Genomic DNA, 20343 nt, shown 5'->3' on the forward strand with positions numbered 1-20343 from the left:
ATCGTGGAGTGACAGAATAAGTGACAATGTGTGAAAATCACTGACACATAGCTTCATCGAACAAGGATGGTGGCAGGATATAAGTTGAAGAGGTGTCTGTGCTGGCAGAGACACAGTACCGCCATGACTGTGGTAGAAGGCATAGAGAGGCACTGCCAAAACCACACTCTACAACTCCAACTAGAATTCTCTAAGCCAGGTACACACGGGCAAGTAGAATATATTGGCAGATAGTTGACCCACCTTGTCTGTCCCTTTTTTGAACCAGCTGGAAAGTTTCACAATAAGAGCGGGCTGGCTCCTACCCAAATAGCCTAGTAAGAAAGGCCAACGCAACAAGTTCACTGCCCTGTACTTTGCAAACCCACAAACGCTCCAGACTTGTCTGTGTGGTCTATAGTAAGACTATAAAATGAAACATACTGCAAAACACTGCCTTATGACCATTCTACATGTTACTATAGACACCTCTTTGGCTACCTTTGGGATTACAGAAGCCAAGAGGCAATTTCCTGCTGTCCCTCCTCAGAATCCCTGCAGGTCACCTTCTTAACTGAAACCTTACCTGGGTTTTGGCCTAGTATAAAATTTGGGATAGCCTTTTGCCAGTCCCTTGTAGGCGTAATGCCAATGAAATCAAGATTACCCAACTTGTATTTCAAAAATGCTAGTTTTTAATATATGTATAGTGTATTTCCTGAGAGCTTGGTTTTTCACTTACTGAATTCATCAAGCACAAAGAACCCTGGAACGTTTCTCCTTCACAGTTCAATCTGGAAGGTGACTTTTCACTGATTTAGCTATGCATACCACTAAACAGTTAAGATGTCAAAATTTGGAATTCGTGACCAGAACATTGTTGGAGGAAGGGCCGGACAATCCACCCACCTACTACAGCACAGTGACACACTTTGGGCTTCAAAAAATATATATCTCAAACTATTGAAGTTACAATTATAATCATGCTGCAAATGAACGGTTATTAACCATAACCACACACGTACTGCCGTGATAAAGCTTGTTCCGTTGCTGAATGACTCAAACCTGCAAATGAATGACAGCAGCCAGTCGTACCTCTAACGTTGTGACAATAACTAAATATATAGAAATACCGGTTTCATGCAAGGAGCCACCTACTGTCAGCTCCTTGGTAGTGCCTTAAAGTACTAAGCTTGGCTGTCATTACTTATTCTTTATGATGATAACTTTTTAAAGCATACTGATCACGTACGTTGCAACTTAAAAAAAATATTAAATATCTTTAAGCAACTGTTCACAACCAACAAATTGGTACTGGGATCTGTTCAAATAGAGGAAAGTTTGGTTTGAAGTATGACTAGGAGATATGACCCTATCCAGGCTTTAATGTGACATATTGGAAGCTATATAAGTAAATGAGCAAAGCATCTGCAAAAACATTAATGTATTTTAGTTACACAATTGCTAAAGATGTTTTTTTTAGTTTCTTGTTTATACACATGTTAAGTTGACCTTAGGGTTGTAGATCACTGTGATACTTAAGCGCGGAAGAGCAAAGAGAGAGTCACAAATAGGGACAGCTGGTCAGAAAAAAGAATGTTTGCATGGTATAGAGTTCCATCATATGAAAAGAGCCAAACTAGGCTTCGATACTCATGATGGAAAATGCTCCTTGAGTTTGAGTGGGGGAGGAAATCGCCTTCCATAACCGGGGTCTTACTTCTTAAGGACCTGGTTTAGGGGCTTGGGAACAGACAACAGAAATATACAGATCGAGTCGATAAAACTGGCCAGATGGGCAGCTCTGCATAGAAATAGGAATAATTGTACATCACAGAGTGTCCCATGTCTCACTGATGCATATATACATATACACGCTAACGATACCTAATCTCACCGCTATTACGGGACAAAAAAAAAGCATTCTGTTAGGAACTGAGGATGAAGCCACTGGAACCAAAAAAGATGTGTAACACAAGGTTAGTAACAAATGGGCAGCTTTGTTGCCATTGAACAAAAAGCTTTTAATCCATTAACCATTTAAGTACCAGGAAACATACATCACGGACAGAACTTTTTCCAATTATTGTTGTGTGTCCAGAAATCTTTCACGATCCTGTCACGCAAATGTTTATTTTAATGAAGACACTCCAGCTTTATGAGATCACAGAGAGTGACAGCTTCTGAGGAAATATAAACTCCCATCTGTCTGGCATTGAATTGGCTCCTTTGTGCTGTGGTGTCCTTTCTGCAACTATTCTGGACTGTGAGGAAGCCCGTGAAGCTTGATGGAACTCAGGCCCCCCATCCATCTTCACACAATGGGCCAGGCTGACATCACTGTGTTTCATTCATCTTCATTTGTCCAATCACATCCTGTCATTCTTATGTAAATTGGACACATGAGGATGCATCTTTTCTGCACTCTATGATAAGGTGGAGAAAGGCTGTCAAAGCCCCCAGGGTGCCATTACAGACAGCAGACCCTGCCTTTATTCTGCGCCTTGTGCTCTGAATCCGTGATAATATCCCTGACATTTACATCCATCTCAATGGGGGACAAAGTAATCCCATTTCTCAGTCCCTTCCACTTCCCATATTAACGCAATCAGCGAGCTCCCTGTGGATATGACACCCTGCTTATCTTATTATTTGATTTATATAGCACCATCATATTCCGCAGAGCTGTACAATGGGTAAACAGGACACAACAAAGTGTACCACATAACAATTAGGTCTTACAGAAAGAGGATGAAGAGGACACGGCCCAAACAAGCTTACAAGCTAAAATCTTGTATTTGAAACCGTAAATACATAAAATGCCAAAAGGGAAGCACGCCCTAAAATGAATATAAATTCAGATATTGGGGTGCTGCTGGAATGACCAATATGTACATTCAACAAAACAAGAAATTAACGCACACCTAGCAGATACTATTTAAATTATCTAAAGCAAAATCTGAAGTGATATGCTTTTTCAGGGTGAGCTTCCCTTTTTGTGTTCTTTTTTTGTGTATATTTGGAGGTTCTGACTAGTCCTGAAGGTTAAGCAGGTTAACCCTATGGATACCTCATTAATGGTTGTCCAGAGAGGACATTAATTGCTGGCAGTGCAACCCCGCTGAATGAGCTCCTTGGTAAGCAATATAGCCGTGTCATGGTTAGATAGGACTAGGCAAATTTGGGGTACTTTGACTTAGTGACAGGCTAAGCAATATACGGCCTTTTAGTATTTGTTCGGTCGGTGCTGATTCCTTGCATTGTTGAAACCATAAACAAACCTTAAGAATCTTTGGGATAGCTCTTCTCCCGAATTTTTTTTTTTGGGGGGAAAAATGTGATATCACAGATTTTAAATGACAATAGTACCTGGGTGTGTTTTTTTTTCGTTTTAATTAACATTCACATGTGACGTTAGTGACAGAATAAATAGGAAAGAGCTTGAACATAATCAAAACTGATTATTTAGTATTTATCTCTAACGCATTGTTATAGAATGAAAATTCCACTGTAATACAGAGAATATAATAAAGTGACACAACAAGATATATATATATATATATATATATAGGCTTTTAGACGATCTATACATACATCATTAATGTGATACACCTATCTAATACTGACTTACCACTGTTTTCTTCTGAGAGGAATCCCTACAGATCTTCATTAATACGATGTTTAATTAGTGTTAAAGTGAGTGTTAAAGTGGGAAATTCCATTGTTATTCTATGTAGTCGTATTCTCTTTCTAGTACATGGCCTCCTCAGAATATGTCTTTTCCCTGCTCATTCACATGTCCAAGATATTGTGCCAATGTATGTTAAGCATAAATATTAGTGACACTATAAGTCAAGCAAATCCCTGGAAAATACAGTAAGGATTCCACAGCCAAACATAAAATCAGGATCATTTAAAATCTGTGAACACAGTATTCTCATTTAATTCACTGAAACTATTCACTATTTTCCTTTTTTTCTTCAATTTTCCATGTAGCTTTGTCTATATGCAAGTCACAGTTATTACATTTACACAGTTGTCCATATGTGCTTATTACTTGTATGTGTTTGTACTATTCCAGGTGAGAAAAAAGGAGAGGAAAAAAATAAATTGCAGTTGGATAGCCCATAGTGCTATAACAAAAATGAATTAAAGGTTTACGAAGTTGGAGGAGGATGGAGCCTGGTGATATCCCACAAAAATAGGTTTGTCCTCCAGACCTGCTGTTAGAACTTAAGGCATATTCTTACCTTGTCTATTAAATCAGGGCGGTTTGTAGCTGCCAGAATCACAACATCTTTCAGCTGTTCCACACCATCCATTTCTGTTAGCAACTGAGCTAAGACACGGTCAGCTACGTTCCCCGCTCCAGAAGAACTAGGGGAGATAAGCATCACATGGCATTATTCCAAGTTGTATAACAATACTATATTTACCAGAAGTAAGGGTCAGAATCTCATTTTGCTCTTTATAGGTAGCACACTATTTTCTTATTTTTACATTGTAAGTGATACAGAATCTGAAAAAATTTCAATCATCATGCATACAAAGACGTAACATGCAGGAGAGTGTTCTTCCTGGGAACTAATGCAGATGGAAAGCAGAGAAGGTAAAACGAGATTTCGGAACATTCACTAGCAGTTTAGGTTGTACATGGTATGGATCAATTCATAACATCACCATACACCAATCAGCCATAACATTATGACCAATATTGTGTAGTTCCCCTGTTTTACCATCAGAACAGCCCTGACCTGCCGAGGCATGGACTCCACTAGACCTCTGAAGGTGTGCTGTAGTATCTGGCACCAAGACATTAGCAGCATATCCTTTAAGTGGACAGGGGTCAGCATTAACTTTTTCAGCAATTTGAGCTACAGTAGCACGGCTGTTGGATTTCACCACACTGGCCAGCTTTTGCCCCCCACGTTCATCAATGACCCTGTCACCGGTTCACCACTTTTCCTTCCTTGGACCACTTTTGATAGGTATTGACCACTGCAGACGGGAACACCCCGCAAAAGAGCTGCAGTTTTGGAGATGCTCTGACCTAGTTGTCTAGCCATCACAATTTGGCCCTCAAAGACGCTCAGATCCTTACGCTTCCCATTTTTTCCTTCTTCTAACACATCAACTTTGAGGACAAAATGTTCATTTGCTGCCTAATACATCCCATTCACTGACAGGTGCCATGATAACAAGATTATCAGTGTTATTCACTTCACCTGTCACTGGCCATAATGTTATGTCTGAACAGTGTGCGTTGGTAGGATTGCACATTACAGCCACAGAAGAGAAAAACAGTATCATTTTAGTTGGCTACATAAGATTAAAATACTAATAAACACCATAATAAATATGACGCATGTTGAGGCTATTACCATTCAGAATACTTGCATATAGTGGATCTGCCACCCACATATAGCAGAGCTGTGTAATAATGAAAATTAGTTAAATGGGGGTACTGTGCTTATCAACATATTTTAGAATTTTCATCTGCGTGCCTGCAGTAGATGTTGCTTTCAAAAAAATGCGAACAAAGAATCACAGTGAAGTTACCATCGGTAAGAAATAACATTTGAAAGCAGATCTACCCATCCTCTACCCCCAATAAATAGGAAGTAATAACAAAACTGAAAGGGTTTCATTGATACTTCATGTCAAAAAAAAACTCTCCACATAAAAGCCATTGTTGGCATGGCTATTGTTTAACATTTGTGTAACAGGAACCAAGATAGTTGTAAGGTCTTTGAGTCCAAGAGTTCCCTTTTGGAATTTAAATTTTGTTTTTGACAGGAGATCTGGAAAGCTTGCTGTGGGATATCCAAGATGTTTGCGTCAGACTTGAACCAAGAGAGTCACAGCCGAGGCAGGATGTTTTGTGACACAGTGATCCAGTGGAGATAGAAGGACAGGAAGCTGGCGTTTGTAATCTCCTCTCATTCCAGTAGTGGATGGAATGCTAAGCAGCTCCTAGCAGGAGGCTAAGAATGATGCTTTAAGCAAACCCAGGGACCTGTCTCCTTAGACAAGTATAAATTAGACTGTTGATTAAGTTATACTGTTTGGGAATATCTCACGCATGACAGCCTGAACTTTGACATTGAAGATAAACTCTAGACCCCTACATATTTCTTGCCTAGGGATGCATGCACACATCCTTTCAATTTTGCTTTCTTTGTCAAAACTCACTATTGTTTATACAGTAACCAGTTAATTAGAACTGAGCTTAAAGGACTACAGCAGAGCCAAAGATTATCATTATAAATACATAAAAGTTACTATGAAAATGGGGGGGGGATGGAGATGTAGATTAATTCACATAATTAAATCACGTAAAGAATTGTCTCATTTATAATTTTTGCCTGGAATGCAAAAAGCTGACTTCGATATATTGTTGCTATAAAAACTAAAAACTCGTCTTAAACCTTTATGTTGCTTTAACATCATTAAACCTTCAGAGGAAATAATAAAATGTCAGATATGCTAAGGTTTTTTTTCTTGCTGAAGAGTGCAATTAAGGTTTTGTCTACGTGAAAAGGGACTTTAAATTCCAGTATAAAGTACAAAAATATATCCTTAAAGTAAGTTACATCAATGGACGTCAATCATTGCTCTTTGTAATAAGTTCTTCTCACAATTTAAACAAAACTAACATTGTTTTTAAAATGAAACTTAATACAAATTACTATTATTTATTACAAGTTAGATACAATGGAAAAAAAATAGAATGATATATATACGAAGTACAGGCTTTCTACAAAAATTAGCAATTAAAAATTGTGTCCCAAATCATTAAGACACAAGGTCGGACACCACAGAGAAAAAATGCAGCAGCTGTTGTAGGGATACACAAGTGATGTCACCCCTCATTTTTTACTGCTTCCCACGCATTTCACAAGTACTAAATTCACAAACAAAAATGAAAACGAAGGCAAGCAACGAAATGTTAGGAATTCCTATGACGCATGAAGAGTCTTATATCCGGTGTTTAGATGGGTCCTTTCTGTGCCAGGAACTTTTGAAAAGCAATACTTGGTGTGAAACTTATGGAAAGCAAAGCTTGTGGGCTTACTGAGATAATGTACAGGAATGCAGCTAGATATTTATAGAGAGAGATTTAGCCTGCTCCTGCCGGATATTTGCGTCAGCAGCCTGATTTCCAAGATGCTGGAACTTCAAGTATCTATGTGTCCTGCCAGCTGATGACCACATGTTCATACAAACACACAATTTTGAGGGGTCACAATTAATTTAGTAAGATCGGAGAAATATAAAAAAGAACAGTGGTACACCCATAAAACATTCCCAGATCTTACCCTTCAGGGAAGTCAAATAGAAGATTGGGACAGTTGTACAGAATGTAGACAGATTATGTGTTAATTAGTAGAATATAACACAGTTTTACCGAGTGCAATACAGTAGTTTTTACCTATGCATTGTGCTAGCTAAGCTGACCGCAATTGTACAGAGACGCACTTTTTTTGGGGTACTGCAACTCCTGTCTGTCTTGGGATTTGTGCCTGGGAGAGACCTTGTTCCAGTGCTTAGTCTTGCCATGGCGTATGACTTTTGACATTAAACTGTTTTCAGCATCCTCACCCTGTTAGTGAGTTTGGCTGTTCCTCACTCAGTTTTATTCCTCCTACACAGCGGTTTCTGTTTCAGTTAATGATTGCGTTTCAACCTGTTTGGTATAATTGTTTAAACATATACCTAATTATATTCATACAAAATCTCTGACTTTGTGGAAGTGTACCTAGAAGAACTGATGCTGTTTTGAAGGCAAAGTGCGGTCACACCAAATATTCATTTGATTTAGATTTTTCATTTGCTCGCTCACTTTGCATTTTGTTAAATGATTAAAAAATAAACTATGGACATGTCCATTAGTGAAAGCATTCTTACTTTCCAGCATTAGTCACACTTTTTAAGTTATTTCACACTTTTTTTTTTTTTTTAAAGTAGACCAAAATCTTTTGTTTGATTTTTTGGTTCATTCGTCTTTGGACAATGAATTTTGTTTTCTGCCCCTGCGGTATGGATGAAAATCTGAAGGGTTTGGGTGAGAGAGCGTGAACCGGAAGACAGATTCACGGAAAAATAGCAGCGTTTCTGCACCTTGCTTTATCCTAAAATCTATCAGCATTATTCTGGCCTCTCTGAGTACTTCCGCAAATAGGCAGAGCCACGGGAACAGCGTAGAGAGGGTGTGCCCGAAGGCTCCATCCTTTTGTGGAAGTGCTCCGGGAGGCATGGTTCACAGAGAAGCGGACAAAGAAAGGAGACACTGGGAGAAGTGGAAGAGGACAGAAGAACAAGACGCAAGAGAAGAAATGGAGATGCAGGAAAGGAGACAGGGACATGGAAATGTCAGACAGAGAAAGTAGGGAGACACTAAAAGAAACAGTGAGTGTGTGTGATAGAGCATGAAAGAGGGAGTGAGAGTGTGAGAGAGCATAAGAGTGAAAAAAACAACATGAAAACAAAAATCGGGAGCTCTCTTCTTCGTTTCTTGGGGTCCTCTCTCGTTTTTGCACATTCGTACGAATTGATGAAATTGGCAAACTTTGTTAAAAAATTTAATTTTAGGCTGTCCACTTATATGTACAGGATAAACAGCCTGTCCCACGCAAACTCTACTGATTCTGTCTATACAAATATTAGGAGTTAGAATTTGCAGGAAAGTTTTGATTTAAACTCTCCAAATTCACTACATACATTACAAAGGCCGAAATCCCAGTAAGTGTCTCCAGGAGAAAGGGATAAACTAGCCCTGCATAATGTGTAGTTCAATTAGTAAGGATACTTTCGGGCAATCTTACAGATTTAGTTATACATTATACAAGGCCAAGTGAAGCTCATTCAGGATATCTCTTCATAATGCATCTCTCCAGTAAATGCCCTCTTTGCAAAAAAAAAAAAAAAACCCTCTTGTGGTTACTTTCATGTTAAGTATAAAGATACTAATACATGACTGTTCATAAACTGTTTAGAAAACTGATAACTTAGGAAAAATGGAAAACAATATTTCTTGTCTCAGTGATATTAACTGATCCATAGACTATAAGTGTTTTTGTATAATATGACTTGCTCATATTCTAATTATAACATTTTCTGTATTTCACAAGTAGATATATGGTTTTATCCCAACAACAATTACACATTTCCTAATCAAAAGTACTCATTAACCAAATAGCTGCCGGCTTTTGAAGTGTCTTGGCGTTTTTCTAAAATAACAAAAAAAAACTGCAAAAAAACAAAGAACATTCTAACACAGGTCCACCGATGGTCCCTTGAGACCTAATCAGGAGAACAGGAGCAAGATTGACCAACCTCTAGGTCAAAAGTCAACAGTAGAGGAAGTATATAAGCAGAAAAGGCACTGTGAACTGCTTCCTTATGTTGTGGAAATGGCAGTGCCCCCTTGAGGCAGAACCGCATCCTGCTCATTATACTGTGAACCCTATGTCAGTGTTTGTCTCTGGAGTAAAGGGTCTAACAATACAGCTCGGATTAGGTTGCAGACTTTCTTGTAAATAGTTATATGAATGGACAGGAGACAAGCAGGCTCATTATCATACTAAGACAGCAGATATCCCTACCCAGCCTGTCAGACCAGCTACAAAGCTTTATGGATGGATAGCCAATGGACTATATTCTCCTCCACATCAATGTCATCATTAACTGACAACCTCAGAAGGTAGGATTGATGCAAAATTGATGGAACATTTTTATCACTACTTTTTGAGAACCAACCTAGGAGTGACCATGTAAAGGTTATTTAAGAATACCCATACAGAGGCATTAATACAAAAGGGTTACCTTCTACCCTTTCATGGAGGGGGGTCACATTAGAATCTCTAGAATTGGCTGGTGGTAAGTATGGCAAGCATGTGCATTGGCACACATGAAATGTGTTTAGCTAAAAACATCTCCTTCAAGCCAACGTACTGGGGGCAGAAAATGGGGCAAGTGCATGGGAGAAAATATTGCTGTATCCCACCATGCATTTGCAAGGGGGAGGTGAATCATTCATCTAAAAGGAACAGTCAGCTATCATGTGTTTAAGGTGCATATGATGGCTACAGTGTCCCCTCAAGCTTCTTGTCACCCATCAACCAGACTGGGTAGCCCACTCCTTTACTTGTTACCCAAGATGGTGCATTTAAGTGCCAGAAGCTCAGCTGCAGTGACTACAGTGGAAGTTCCTAAAACCCCAAAAATTTGGAGCGCTTCATAAATAATAAAAATAACGATAATAATAGAAAATAGTAATAAAAAAAACAGTAATTGCAAACTTTAAGGTGTTTCAGTTTCAACACTGCTATATCCTATACGCTTTGAGTGAGTTTCTTGCGAGTTCCCAAATTGAAATATTGTAAGCCTCCATTAATTTTTTATTGTGTATTAAAATGACACTTGTATGCACTATGGTGTCTTTTCTGTTTTATGTAGATTCGTGTGGAAAGAGTGCACCCTCTTTGAATTCTATGGTTTTACATATTAGAACATATCAATAACAATCATCTGTTCTTTAGCAGGTCTAAAAAAGACATAATACACTGTGTCATGATTTATTCAACAAAAATAAAACCAACATAGAGAAGCCATGTGTGAAAAGCTAAGTAAGCTTACTGCTTCCATATGAATTAAGATGCTAAGTAGCAGGCATGTGCTGCTAATCAAATGCACTTGATTAATTGATCATCAGCAAGTGTGACCACCTCTATAAAAGCCAACATTTTAGCAATTTGCTGGTCTGGAGGATTCGGGTGTGTGTTAACACAATGCCAAAGAGTAAAGACATCGCCAATGATCTTAGAGAAGCAATTGTTGCTGCCCATTGATCTGGGAAGGGTTATAAGGCCATTTCCAAACAATTTAAAGTCCATCATTCTACAGCGAGAAAGATTATTGAAAAGTGGAAAGCATTTGCCACTCTTCCCAGGAGTGGACGTCCCATCAAATTCACCCCAAGATCAGACCATGGCTCAGAGAAATTGCAAAAAACTCAAACCGTAAAGGCTTGAGTTAGCAGGTTAAATGTTACAGTTCATGACAGTACAATTAGAAAAAGACTGAACGATTGTGGTTTGTTTGGAAGGGTTGCCAGGAGAAACCCCCCTTCTCTCTAAAACGAACATGACAGTGTGGCTTAGGTTTGCAAACTTGCATCTGAACAAACCACGAGACTTCTGGAACAGTGTCCTTTTGACAGAAGAGACCAAAGTGGAGATGTTTGGCCATAATGCACAGCACCATGATTGGCTAAAACCAAACACAGCATATCAGCACCAACTGTCAAGCATGGTGGTGGAGGGGTGACAATTTGGGCTTGTTTTGCAGCCACAAGACTTGGGAACCTTGCAGTCATTGTGTCGATCATAAGCTTCTCTGTATACCAACGTTTTCTAGAGTCACATGCGAGGCCTTTTGTTTGACAGCTAAAGCTTAGCCGTAATTGGGTCATGCAACAGGACAATAATCCTAAGCATGCAAGCAAATCTACAACAGAATGGCTGAACAAGAAAAGAATCAAGGTGTGGCAATGGCCCATTAAAGTCCAGATCCCCACCTCCGATTGAAATGCCGTGGCAGGAACTTAAGAGAGCTTTGCATAAACAAATGCATGCAAACTTCAAAGAAGCAACATTGTAAATAAGAGTGGACCAAAACTCCTTCAAAACGATGTGAGAGTCTGATAAAGTCATACAGAAAAACATTATATCAAATTATGGCTGCTAATGGTGACTCTACAAGCTATTGAATCATAAGGTGTACTTAGTTTTTCACACATGGCTTTTTCATTTTGGCTTTATTTTTTTAATAAATTTGGACACGGTGTAATATGTCATGTGTTGCTCATCTGAGGTTATATTTACCTAATTTTAGACCTGCTCAAGAACAGATAGTTGTTATGTCCTGATATGTACTTTCTTTTTCACGCGACTATATATGTGGAGTGTGTTAAGTCAGAGAAGTGAAGACTACAGATCACAGCAAGCTTGATCATATATTAACCCCAGAGGTTAAAAGTGCAGTATATCCCTGCTCTAATACATGTGAAGAAAAGTATTTTGGTCGAGGGGAACTTTACACTATTATGGTTTCCCCTTTCTTTTTTTCCAGTACATCTATTGTAAAACTACTCCAGCTCTTTCAAGTTGGATGGGTTCCACTGGTGTACAGCAATCTTTAAATCATACCACATATTCTCAATTGCATTAAGGTCAGGGCTTTGACTAGGCCACTCCAAGACATTTAGACATTTCCAATTAAATCACTTGAGTGTTGCTTTAGCAGTATGCTTAGGGTCATTGTCCTGCTGGAGGGTGATCCTCCGTTCCAGTTTCTAATCTCTGGAAGACTGAAACAAGTTCCCCTCAAGAATTTCCCTGTATTTAGTGCTATCCATCATTCTTTCAATCCTGACCAGTTTCCTAGTCCCTGCCGATGAAAAACATTGACACAGCATGATGCTGCCACCGCCATGCTTCACTGTGGGGATGGTGTTCTCAGGGTCATGAGAGGTATTGGGTTTGCGCCAGACAGTTCTTTCAATGATGGCAAAAAAGGCTAAATTGTAATCTCGTCTGCCCAGAGTACCTTCTTCCATATGTTTGGGGAGTCTTCCATGTGCTTTTTGGCAAACAGCAAACATGTATGCTTATTTTATTCTTTAAGCTATGGCTTTTTTTCTGGTCACTCTTTTGTAAATGCCAGCTCTGTGGCGTCTACGGCTTAAAGTGGTCCTATGGAGAGATACTCCAATCTCTGCTATGGAGCTTTGTAACTACTTCAGAGTTAGTAAATGGTGGAGGCCCTCTATTGACATATATATTGGTGCTATATGATTTTCATTTCTTAATAATATATTTAATGGTTCACCGTTGGAAAGTTTCAGATATTTTTGATCTGTACTTATCCATAACTTTGTCCCTGACCTGTTTAGAGAGTTCCTTGTATATATATGTATATATATATATATATATATATATATATATATACTGAGATCATGTGACACTTAGATGGTGAAATCCAAATAAAAATCGATTTTAATTCCAGGCTGTAATGCAAGAAAATAGGAAAAATGCCAAGGGGGTGAATACTTTTGCAAGGCACAGTATGTGGAGAGGTAGAAGATCAACTATGTGTTACAAAATACTTAAATATTGAATGCAATTTTCTAGTATCATCATTTGTAATATATTTATAAAGAGCTCCATTTCGGGGGGTTTTATTACTTCTCTTTTGAGGGAATTAATACTTTGTGATGTGAAGACGGGGGAGGTGTTAAATGAATGAGAAGTCTAATTTACTAACGGGAAAGACTGCCTTTGCTAGATTGTTACATGTACAATTGGCTGCAATCTGCATTCAACATAAAAATAGGACTTTAAACTATATGAACCGGCAGCATTTGGATGATAACAATACTTTTATCACTTATGTGACATTTATTTACACCAATAACTAAACGTGAAGCCTCTCTGTCATTTTAATAATATCCCCCTTTCCACTATTATATTTACTTGCTTTAGCTTTCAGGCATTAATGTAAATTGAATTTCTGGACAACATGCCTTGGTAAATTGGTGCCAAGTATACTGAAAAACACATTTTTACCCCCCTCGCTTCCTGGTGTAATCATTTTGAGGCCCCGGGTGTTCGAGACCATTCTTGCCAGTGCTTAAGGTTTCCATATTTCAAAGTGAAAGAAATCTGGCACACTACGCTGGACACTATTTCCTTAACACATTCTTTTAAAAGGCCAGCCAACTTTCTTTTCATATCAATATTAGAATAACAGATGCTGCATTTAACCCATGTGTTTCTGCAATTCCATGTAAGCATTCATTAGAGACATTAGGCAGGGGACTTGGACAATAAAGCACCTAGTACAGTTAGGAGGTTTAAAAATATAGGACGTGGTTTAAACTTAGAGCTTTTTACATGTTTTTAAATAAAATAAGGCATTTAACAAACAGATCAAGCATGCCAGGGGTGGACTGCAGCCCTTCAATATTAATGTGGCAAGTACCATTTTATTTTATGAAATTACACACAAGCATTATTTTAATAAATATTTTTCCTTGTATGACTTAAAAAAATATTCTCTACATGAAGTGGCAGGCACTCTAAAACAAAAAAAAGAGCTAGATCCATGGGGCAGAGAAATAAAGTGCTCTCAATCTATACTTTTTTTTTTACATTATAAAGGGTTTAATGGTGGGCAAAGCCATCCCTTTTGTGGGAGACTGTGTTAGACTACTAATTATCAAATCTAAAAAATCCCTGTGTTTGGTGTCGTCAGCGAGAACACCCACCGATGTCAGCGGAAATTTGTGTAATGTTTTTAAGTATTAGCATGGTATACTTTATAATCTATATATTAAATAATATGATATAATAAGCATGTGGAGTTTGCTGATGGCTAAAATCTGTTCTAAGGTAGTTGAGTACAATGTTTCTTCTTAAATATTCATGACATTGCAACTGTAGTTTCACATGTTATTTGCATGCCTCACTAAGCCGCAGAAACATTTCTTGGATAAGCTCAACTGGGAGATACAAATCATAAACGTAATCACACTAACAAGGTTACTCTACAAATGCCAAAAGTGTAATGCATTTTCATTTATGCTACATTATAATCTGAAACACTCAAGATTACATTTTGGCTGTGGAGAAATAGTAGTGAGAACTTTATCGGCGCCCAAGCATGGATATACAGCTTCATATTACCGGGTCGCCACAGTCAATAAAATATGCTTGAGCTTGTTGGAACTTTTGTTCTCCAACACTCCAAACTGTGGATAATCTAACTTTACAGTCCTGCACGTGGGGAGGCAGAAAACTTGCACACCTAATGCACACCTAAGTGAATAAACAGTATTTCTTAAGAAAGTAAACTGAAGGTTCAACTTTTATTCCATTATCACACTGTATGGCACCTGTTTCTAAAGACACTGAAATGTGTTCCAATTAACACTACTTTTTGAAGCTGAGTAGGTTGTACAGAGCACTATATTCTCTTTACAGAAAGGAATGAATATTATATATATATATAGAGAGAGAGAGAGTTTAATAGTGCTAGAAGTTATTACCGTATTGGCTCGGATATAGGCCGCCCCCGTATATAGGCCGCACCCTAAAAGTTTGGTGCTACTCCCCCCCCGAGATATGCTACCACTGTCCTCCTCTGCCCCCCCCGACTTACCGGAGCAGACTCCCGGGTGTCTTGCGGGGCCGGCGGGGGGCATCTACGCAATACGCGTATACAACCGGAAGTTGTATACGCGTATTGCGTAGATGTCCCCCGCCGGCGCCCCGCAAGACACCCGGAAGTCTGCTCCGGTAAGTCTTGGGGGCAGAGGTAAAACGCTTCGTGTGGACGGTCACCGTCCAGACGATGCGCTTAGACAACCTCCTGTGCCGGCACCCCCCCCGTGGAAAGTGCTGGCAGGGGAGGCTGTCTGAGGACATCCGAGAGTAGGATGCAGGTCCCCTGCACCGCTGCGGGGGATCTGTATCCTGACCCTGCTGCCTGCCCGGCGCCCGGGACTGCATGTCCCGGGCGTCGGGCACTAGACCCCGAATATAGGCCGCACCCCCACTTTAAAGTCTTAAAGTGGGGGAAAAAGTGCGGCCTATATTCGAGCCAATACGGTATATACTGCTGATATTATGGTTACCAATTGCTGATAAGCCATAAAGCACTTCTGGCCTACTTTGTAGTTCTTAAGATGTTTCACAATTGTACTCATAAACACGCATGGTCACGCTCGGGTATAAAATGTCCACATTTCAATCACATCTGAAGTAGAAAGACTTCCTCAAGCAAATATTTCAAGTGTGTATCTTGGAGCCCAATACTCGCACTTGTTAACATAATAAAACATTTCTATAAAGTTAATACTGCAAAATAATGGTGTTTGCATGAACCTTACTTACTGGAAGTGTGGGCATACTATCTAACAGACAAGCAAGATTTAGACTGCAAATAACGCCATACATACTTGGTTAGTTAACTCGGTAAGTTAAATGCATTACTAAACAGAAACATATAGACAAATCAATACAGTATGTAGGTAGCAGTAATTCATTGTCTACAGTAGTGTTGATCAAGTGTTGGGATGATATCAATACCAATCAACCCCAGTGAGCTTGCATATGCTGGCCTCAAGTCCCTCAAGGAATCTTACCCAGAACAAAACTTTTCTTTCTATACTGTGAAGTCCACATATGTCCCTAGGGCTGATTTTCAGGATGGCATGAGCCAGTTCGGGACATCCTCTGATCTCCCCTTACAGACCCAGGGAACTGTAAAATGAATAGTATTCTAGCTCCCATTTGGCTACCTTGAGATGCTTTGAGGCGGCAAGCCATGAGGTGGATTCTTGAGGTAAGAGAAGTGGATTGTCCTTTCTCTGGGTCGACACACTCCTACCTCCAATCCCACACATTCCCACCTAGATCCCTCTATCCCTCTTCATCTCTTCACCCTCCAACACAGGGGTCCAAAATGGCCACATGAAACATGAGTATGAGTCAGTCAGCTGGTACATCCAAACCTTATGGAAATTACCAATTTCCCAAACAGTGTTTTCAATTTCTTCATCACACAGAATTTGCAGTCTTGATTCACGATTAAAAACCAATTAACTTAAATGAGTAGTTCCATAATCGAGAGCTTTTAAACTCTTCATTAAACCTTTGGTGACCCCCAACACTCTGCAATGAGAAACAGCCTTATTTGTTCAGGAGCCAGAGGATAAAATTCAGGGTCACTCCAAAGCATGACCATACAGTGTTCATCTGAAAATCCCTTTCAGATGATAAAGTTTCTGCTGAATAGACGTCTACAATTTCAGATAATTCCCTAAAAATTGCAGCTGACTTGTTTAAGGCCTGGAAAAAACGAATTTATTGCACTGTGGACTGTGAAGCAAGGTAGATGGTGGCTGGTGGAGACAATATAAACAGGTGTTTCCCTCAAAACTCAGCACGGCTAGTAATAACAGTACAGGAAATTGATCTCTAGAGGCAACAAATTGTAAGCATCTCTAATGCATTTTCAAATTCCTACTGTGCAAATTCAGCTTGTAAAAACAGGCTATTTCTAACAAGTGCCTTGTCTGGGCTCCTACACCGTTTAATTTCAGATGACTTTAATGAGAACTTTGCTACATATTTTACCTCCCATCTGGTTCCCATTTGACAATGAGATATTTGTACTTCCCAACCTGCACACTTTTTTGAGCTTTCCGAACAGATGTCTCTCATGAAAACATGCGGGTAGCAGGTTCCATTGCATTACTGAAAAAAAACTCAAACGCTTTACTGAAGAGAAAGCTTTCTGGATTAAATACCACCCCAAATAATTCAAAACTGTTCTTCTTTATACAGTCATTTTTTCCATCAACGGATCTACTCCTAATATCCAAAGGACAAAAAATGTGCCCCCGTATAACACTCTATAAGCATAGCTAGCTGAAAGCCAACGTACAAGAGCTACGTGACAAAAATGATCGTATGCAATAGTGGATAAAATACGCAGCCATGTGTAACATACATGCTTCATTTAGAACTGAAGATAGATACGGCATCATGTTAGTTTGTACTTGTGTATAATACTCACACTCAAGTGCCTTAAAATGGGGGGGAAGTGAATATTGTAGGAAAAGTAATTTAAAAATATACATCACAGCAAAAAATACAGAAAAAAGTAAACCAGGAGAGTTTTCCGGTAACCATTGTCTTTGTCATCATCAAGCACATCTGCTCTAAAGTAGATCACATATTTTGGAATACAATAACATAAATGATGTCATTGATTATGTAAATAGTGATGTCCGTTTGGCACTGAAAGTATTATTTGTGATGTTTCTAAAGTACTTTGGGAAGTGGTTTGAGAACATACTGTATTTCCTGGCTTTTGTGTGTATGAGTAAAACTAACCATGGCTTTACCTGGGGAGAAAAAACTCCCCATTCCAAAAAAAATCCCTAGAAGCTTAAGAGAAAAAGAAAAAAAGGTAATGAAAAATAATGAAAAAATAAATGAAAATATATAACTCGTGTTTAAACTACTCTAAATAAAAAAAAAAATAGAACGCCACCACTTATGGAATTAAATAATAAATCACAAGATTTGTTTTCCAATCCTGCCATTAGCCATCAATACTCCTTCATATTTCAAAGAAAAAAAATCTGTTTTTACTGATTTACTTTACTTTGTGAATAGCATACCAAGACCAATTTCTACTCAATGACTTTTTTTTTAATGAAACTTGCAAAAAATGTAACATGGTTGCCAAGTTGATCTGGAATGCAAAATGCAAGCCAAGTTTGCTGATACAATTAAAAGGTATGCGTGCAATAAAATATAACAATCTTATTCCAACTAAGCTATAGAAATTATGCACACATTTCATTGTGGATACAATAAAAGGGAAATTAATAATTTGTACAAATGTTGATTTATTTAATTATTTAAATCAGAGGTTGAATCATAACAGTTTCTCATTCGCTTACCTTCCTCTTTCAACAGCTAAAGCATCTATTTCATCGAAAAATAAAATAGAAGGAGAAACAGCCCTTGCTTTCCTGAATATCTGAATAAAAGAAAAAAGAAATCATGGAAAAGCAAGTATTTTTCTTTGAGCATTAAATACAGCGCTTTATACATTAGCAAAGTTTAGCACTGACAAGAATGTGCTTTCATTTTATTATCTGCAAACCCGACTTTGCCATTGTCGTTGTCGTCGGACATAAAATATTTGGGGTGACTTTTCTTACTCAAACACTACACTGAACTGATTCTTTATGGCAATGCTAATTAGGTCATGTTTATCTAGGGAAGTCTGCTCTTCCGTAGACTTTCAGGCAGCATCAGTGCCAGGGAGATTGAGACTGAGCCATTCTTCTGTTTATCAAAAGGTAGCATGATAAGGATTCAGGGTGTCTGTCCAGTAGATAACAGTCTAATGGAGTTAAAACAAATACAAATGGCTAATATGCAGCTGTCTGATAAACATTATACAAAAACTACAACTTAAAAAAAAAAAAAAGACAACAGCTCAATATGTTCTAAATTATATGTGATACTAGTAAAACAAAAAATAAGAGTTCCCTTTTATTCTTGTCTTACTGGTGGCAAATTTGAGCTTGTTTAGAGATTTATTTTTGTGAGGGCCTTAGATGCACTCTAATAGTATCATTTTAGAATTAATTGGAAGGTGTTGAATAAGAAACATACGGCACCCAGGCCGACCCTAGGCTCACCCTGGCTACATTACAAAATACAGATTTCTATAAAACATCAATAGCTTATTTATCAATATGCCTAGTAAAAATGCTTTTTTTTGCACCTCTTACCTCTCGAACAGCTCGCTCTGATTCACCAACATACTTATTCATCAGCTCCGGGCCCTACAAAAACAGAAAAAAAACCTTATAATACTAATTTAGACTTGGACATTTGTTTTGGATATACAATATACATTTTACAAAAGGGAAGTTTTAAAATCTGTAATTGCAGGGAGGAAGCAAGACCACATTAAAAACTACACTATTTACGTTACTAGGGGACAGATTTAATGTTGCTCATTAGCTGAAGGAGAAGAAAAGATGGCTGCCACTGGCTAGGCCGAGTCATAAACATCACTGTGAGCTTAATTAGGTTGTTATTTTGGCATACGTTCCTCCATATCAAAAGGAAAAGGCCTTGCAGCAGCAACACATTTGCCAATTTCGGTCCTTGCCAGTTCCCCCACCCAAAGTAAAAAACAAGCAAACAAAAAAATTTACAAGGGCTCCATACAACAAAGGCTGGGAGTCCCAGTCTCTAGAAAATATTTTGTCCTCCCTGTGGACCGAAAAACGACATCTGATACACAAAGGTTATGTACCTATGCCTAGTATCTGAGCTTCCAGTTTGGTGATTTTCACCACCCATTGTGTTTATCTGTCACATAGCAGCTGTCCCAGGCAGCAGATGTTGAATAGTGACTGATTTTTCAACCATCACTGCACAGAAAAAGAAAATGGAATAAGGATCACTGAATCTGACCCTAAATGTCTTTTGAAGGAAATACAGTATTTATGATGGAAAATACATATCGTCTTTGAGCAAACATTTAGCCTCACACTAACAGCCCGAGAAAAATTATCAAATGCTGGGAGTCAGACTGAAATGCCCACCTGGTCCACATACCGCAACAAACACTTTGGAAAGGACCACAGAGCAGAGTTTTGGTTAAAGCATTTATAACGAATGAAAGACCATCCCGATCATATTGTGTGAGGGAGGGGGGCCTGCGAGATGTTGGATGTAGGGAGGTTGGGGCTGCTGGGCAGCC

The 20343-nt window shown here is 38.7% G+C and overlaps 1 protein-coding gene across 1 annotated transcript in view; it reads right to left on the reverse strand.

Annotated features, from left to right (window-relative positions):
- Positions 1-20343, reverse strand: part of SPATA5 (spermatogenesis associated 5) — a 130316-nt gene that overhangs the window by 86447 nt on the left and 23526 nt on the right. The window contains exons 12-14 of the mRNA XM_053461408.1: positions 19361-19414; positions 18518-18597; positions 4230-4356 (exon numbers count right to left, since the gene is read on the reverse strand). Coding sequence (XP_053317383.1) covers positions 4230-4356; positions 18518-18597; positions 19361-19414 — 261 coding nt within the window. The remainder of the gene's footprint in view (positions 1-4229; positions 4357-18517; positions 18598-19360; positions 19415-20343) is intronic.

The sequence above is a fragment of the Spea bombifrons genome, chromosome 1 (assembly GCF_027358695.1).
Source record: "Spea bombifrons isolate aSpeBom1 chromosome 1, aSpeBom1.2.pri, whole genome shotgun sequence".
In the NCBI taxonomy this organism is placed as follows: domain Eukaryota; kingdom Metazoa; phylum Chordata; class Amphibia; order Anura; family Pelobatidae; genus Spea; species Spea bombifrons.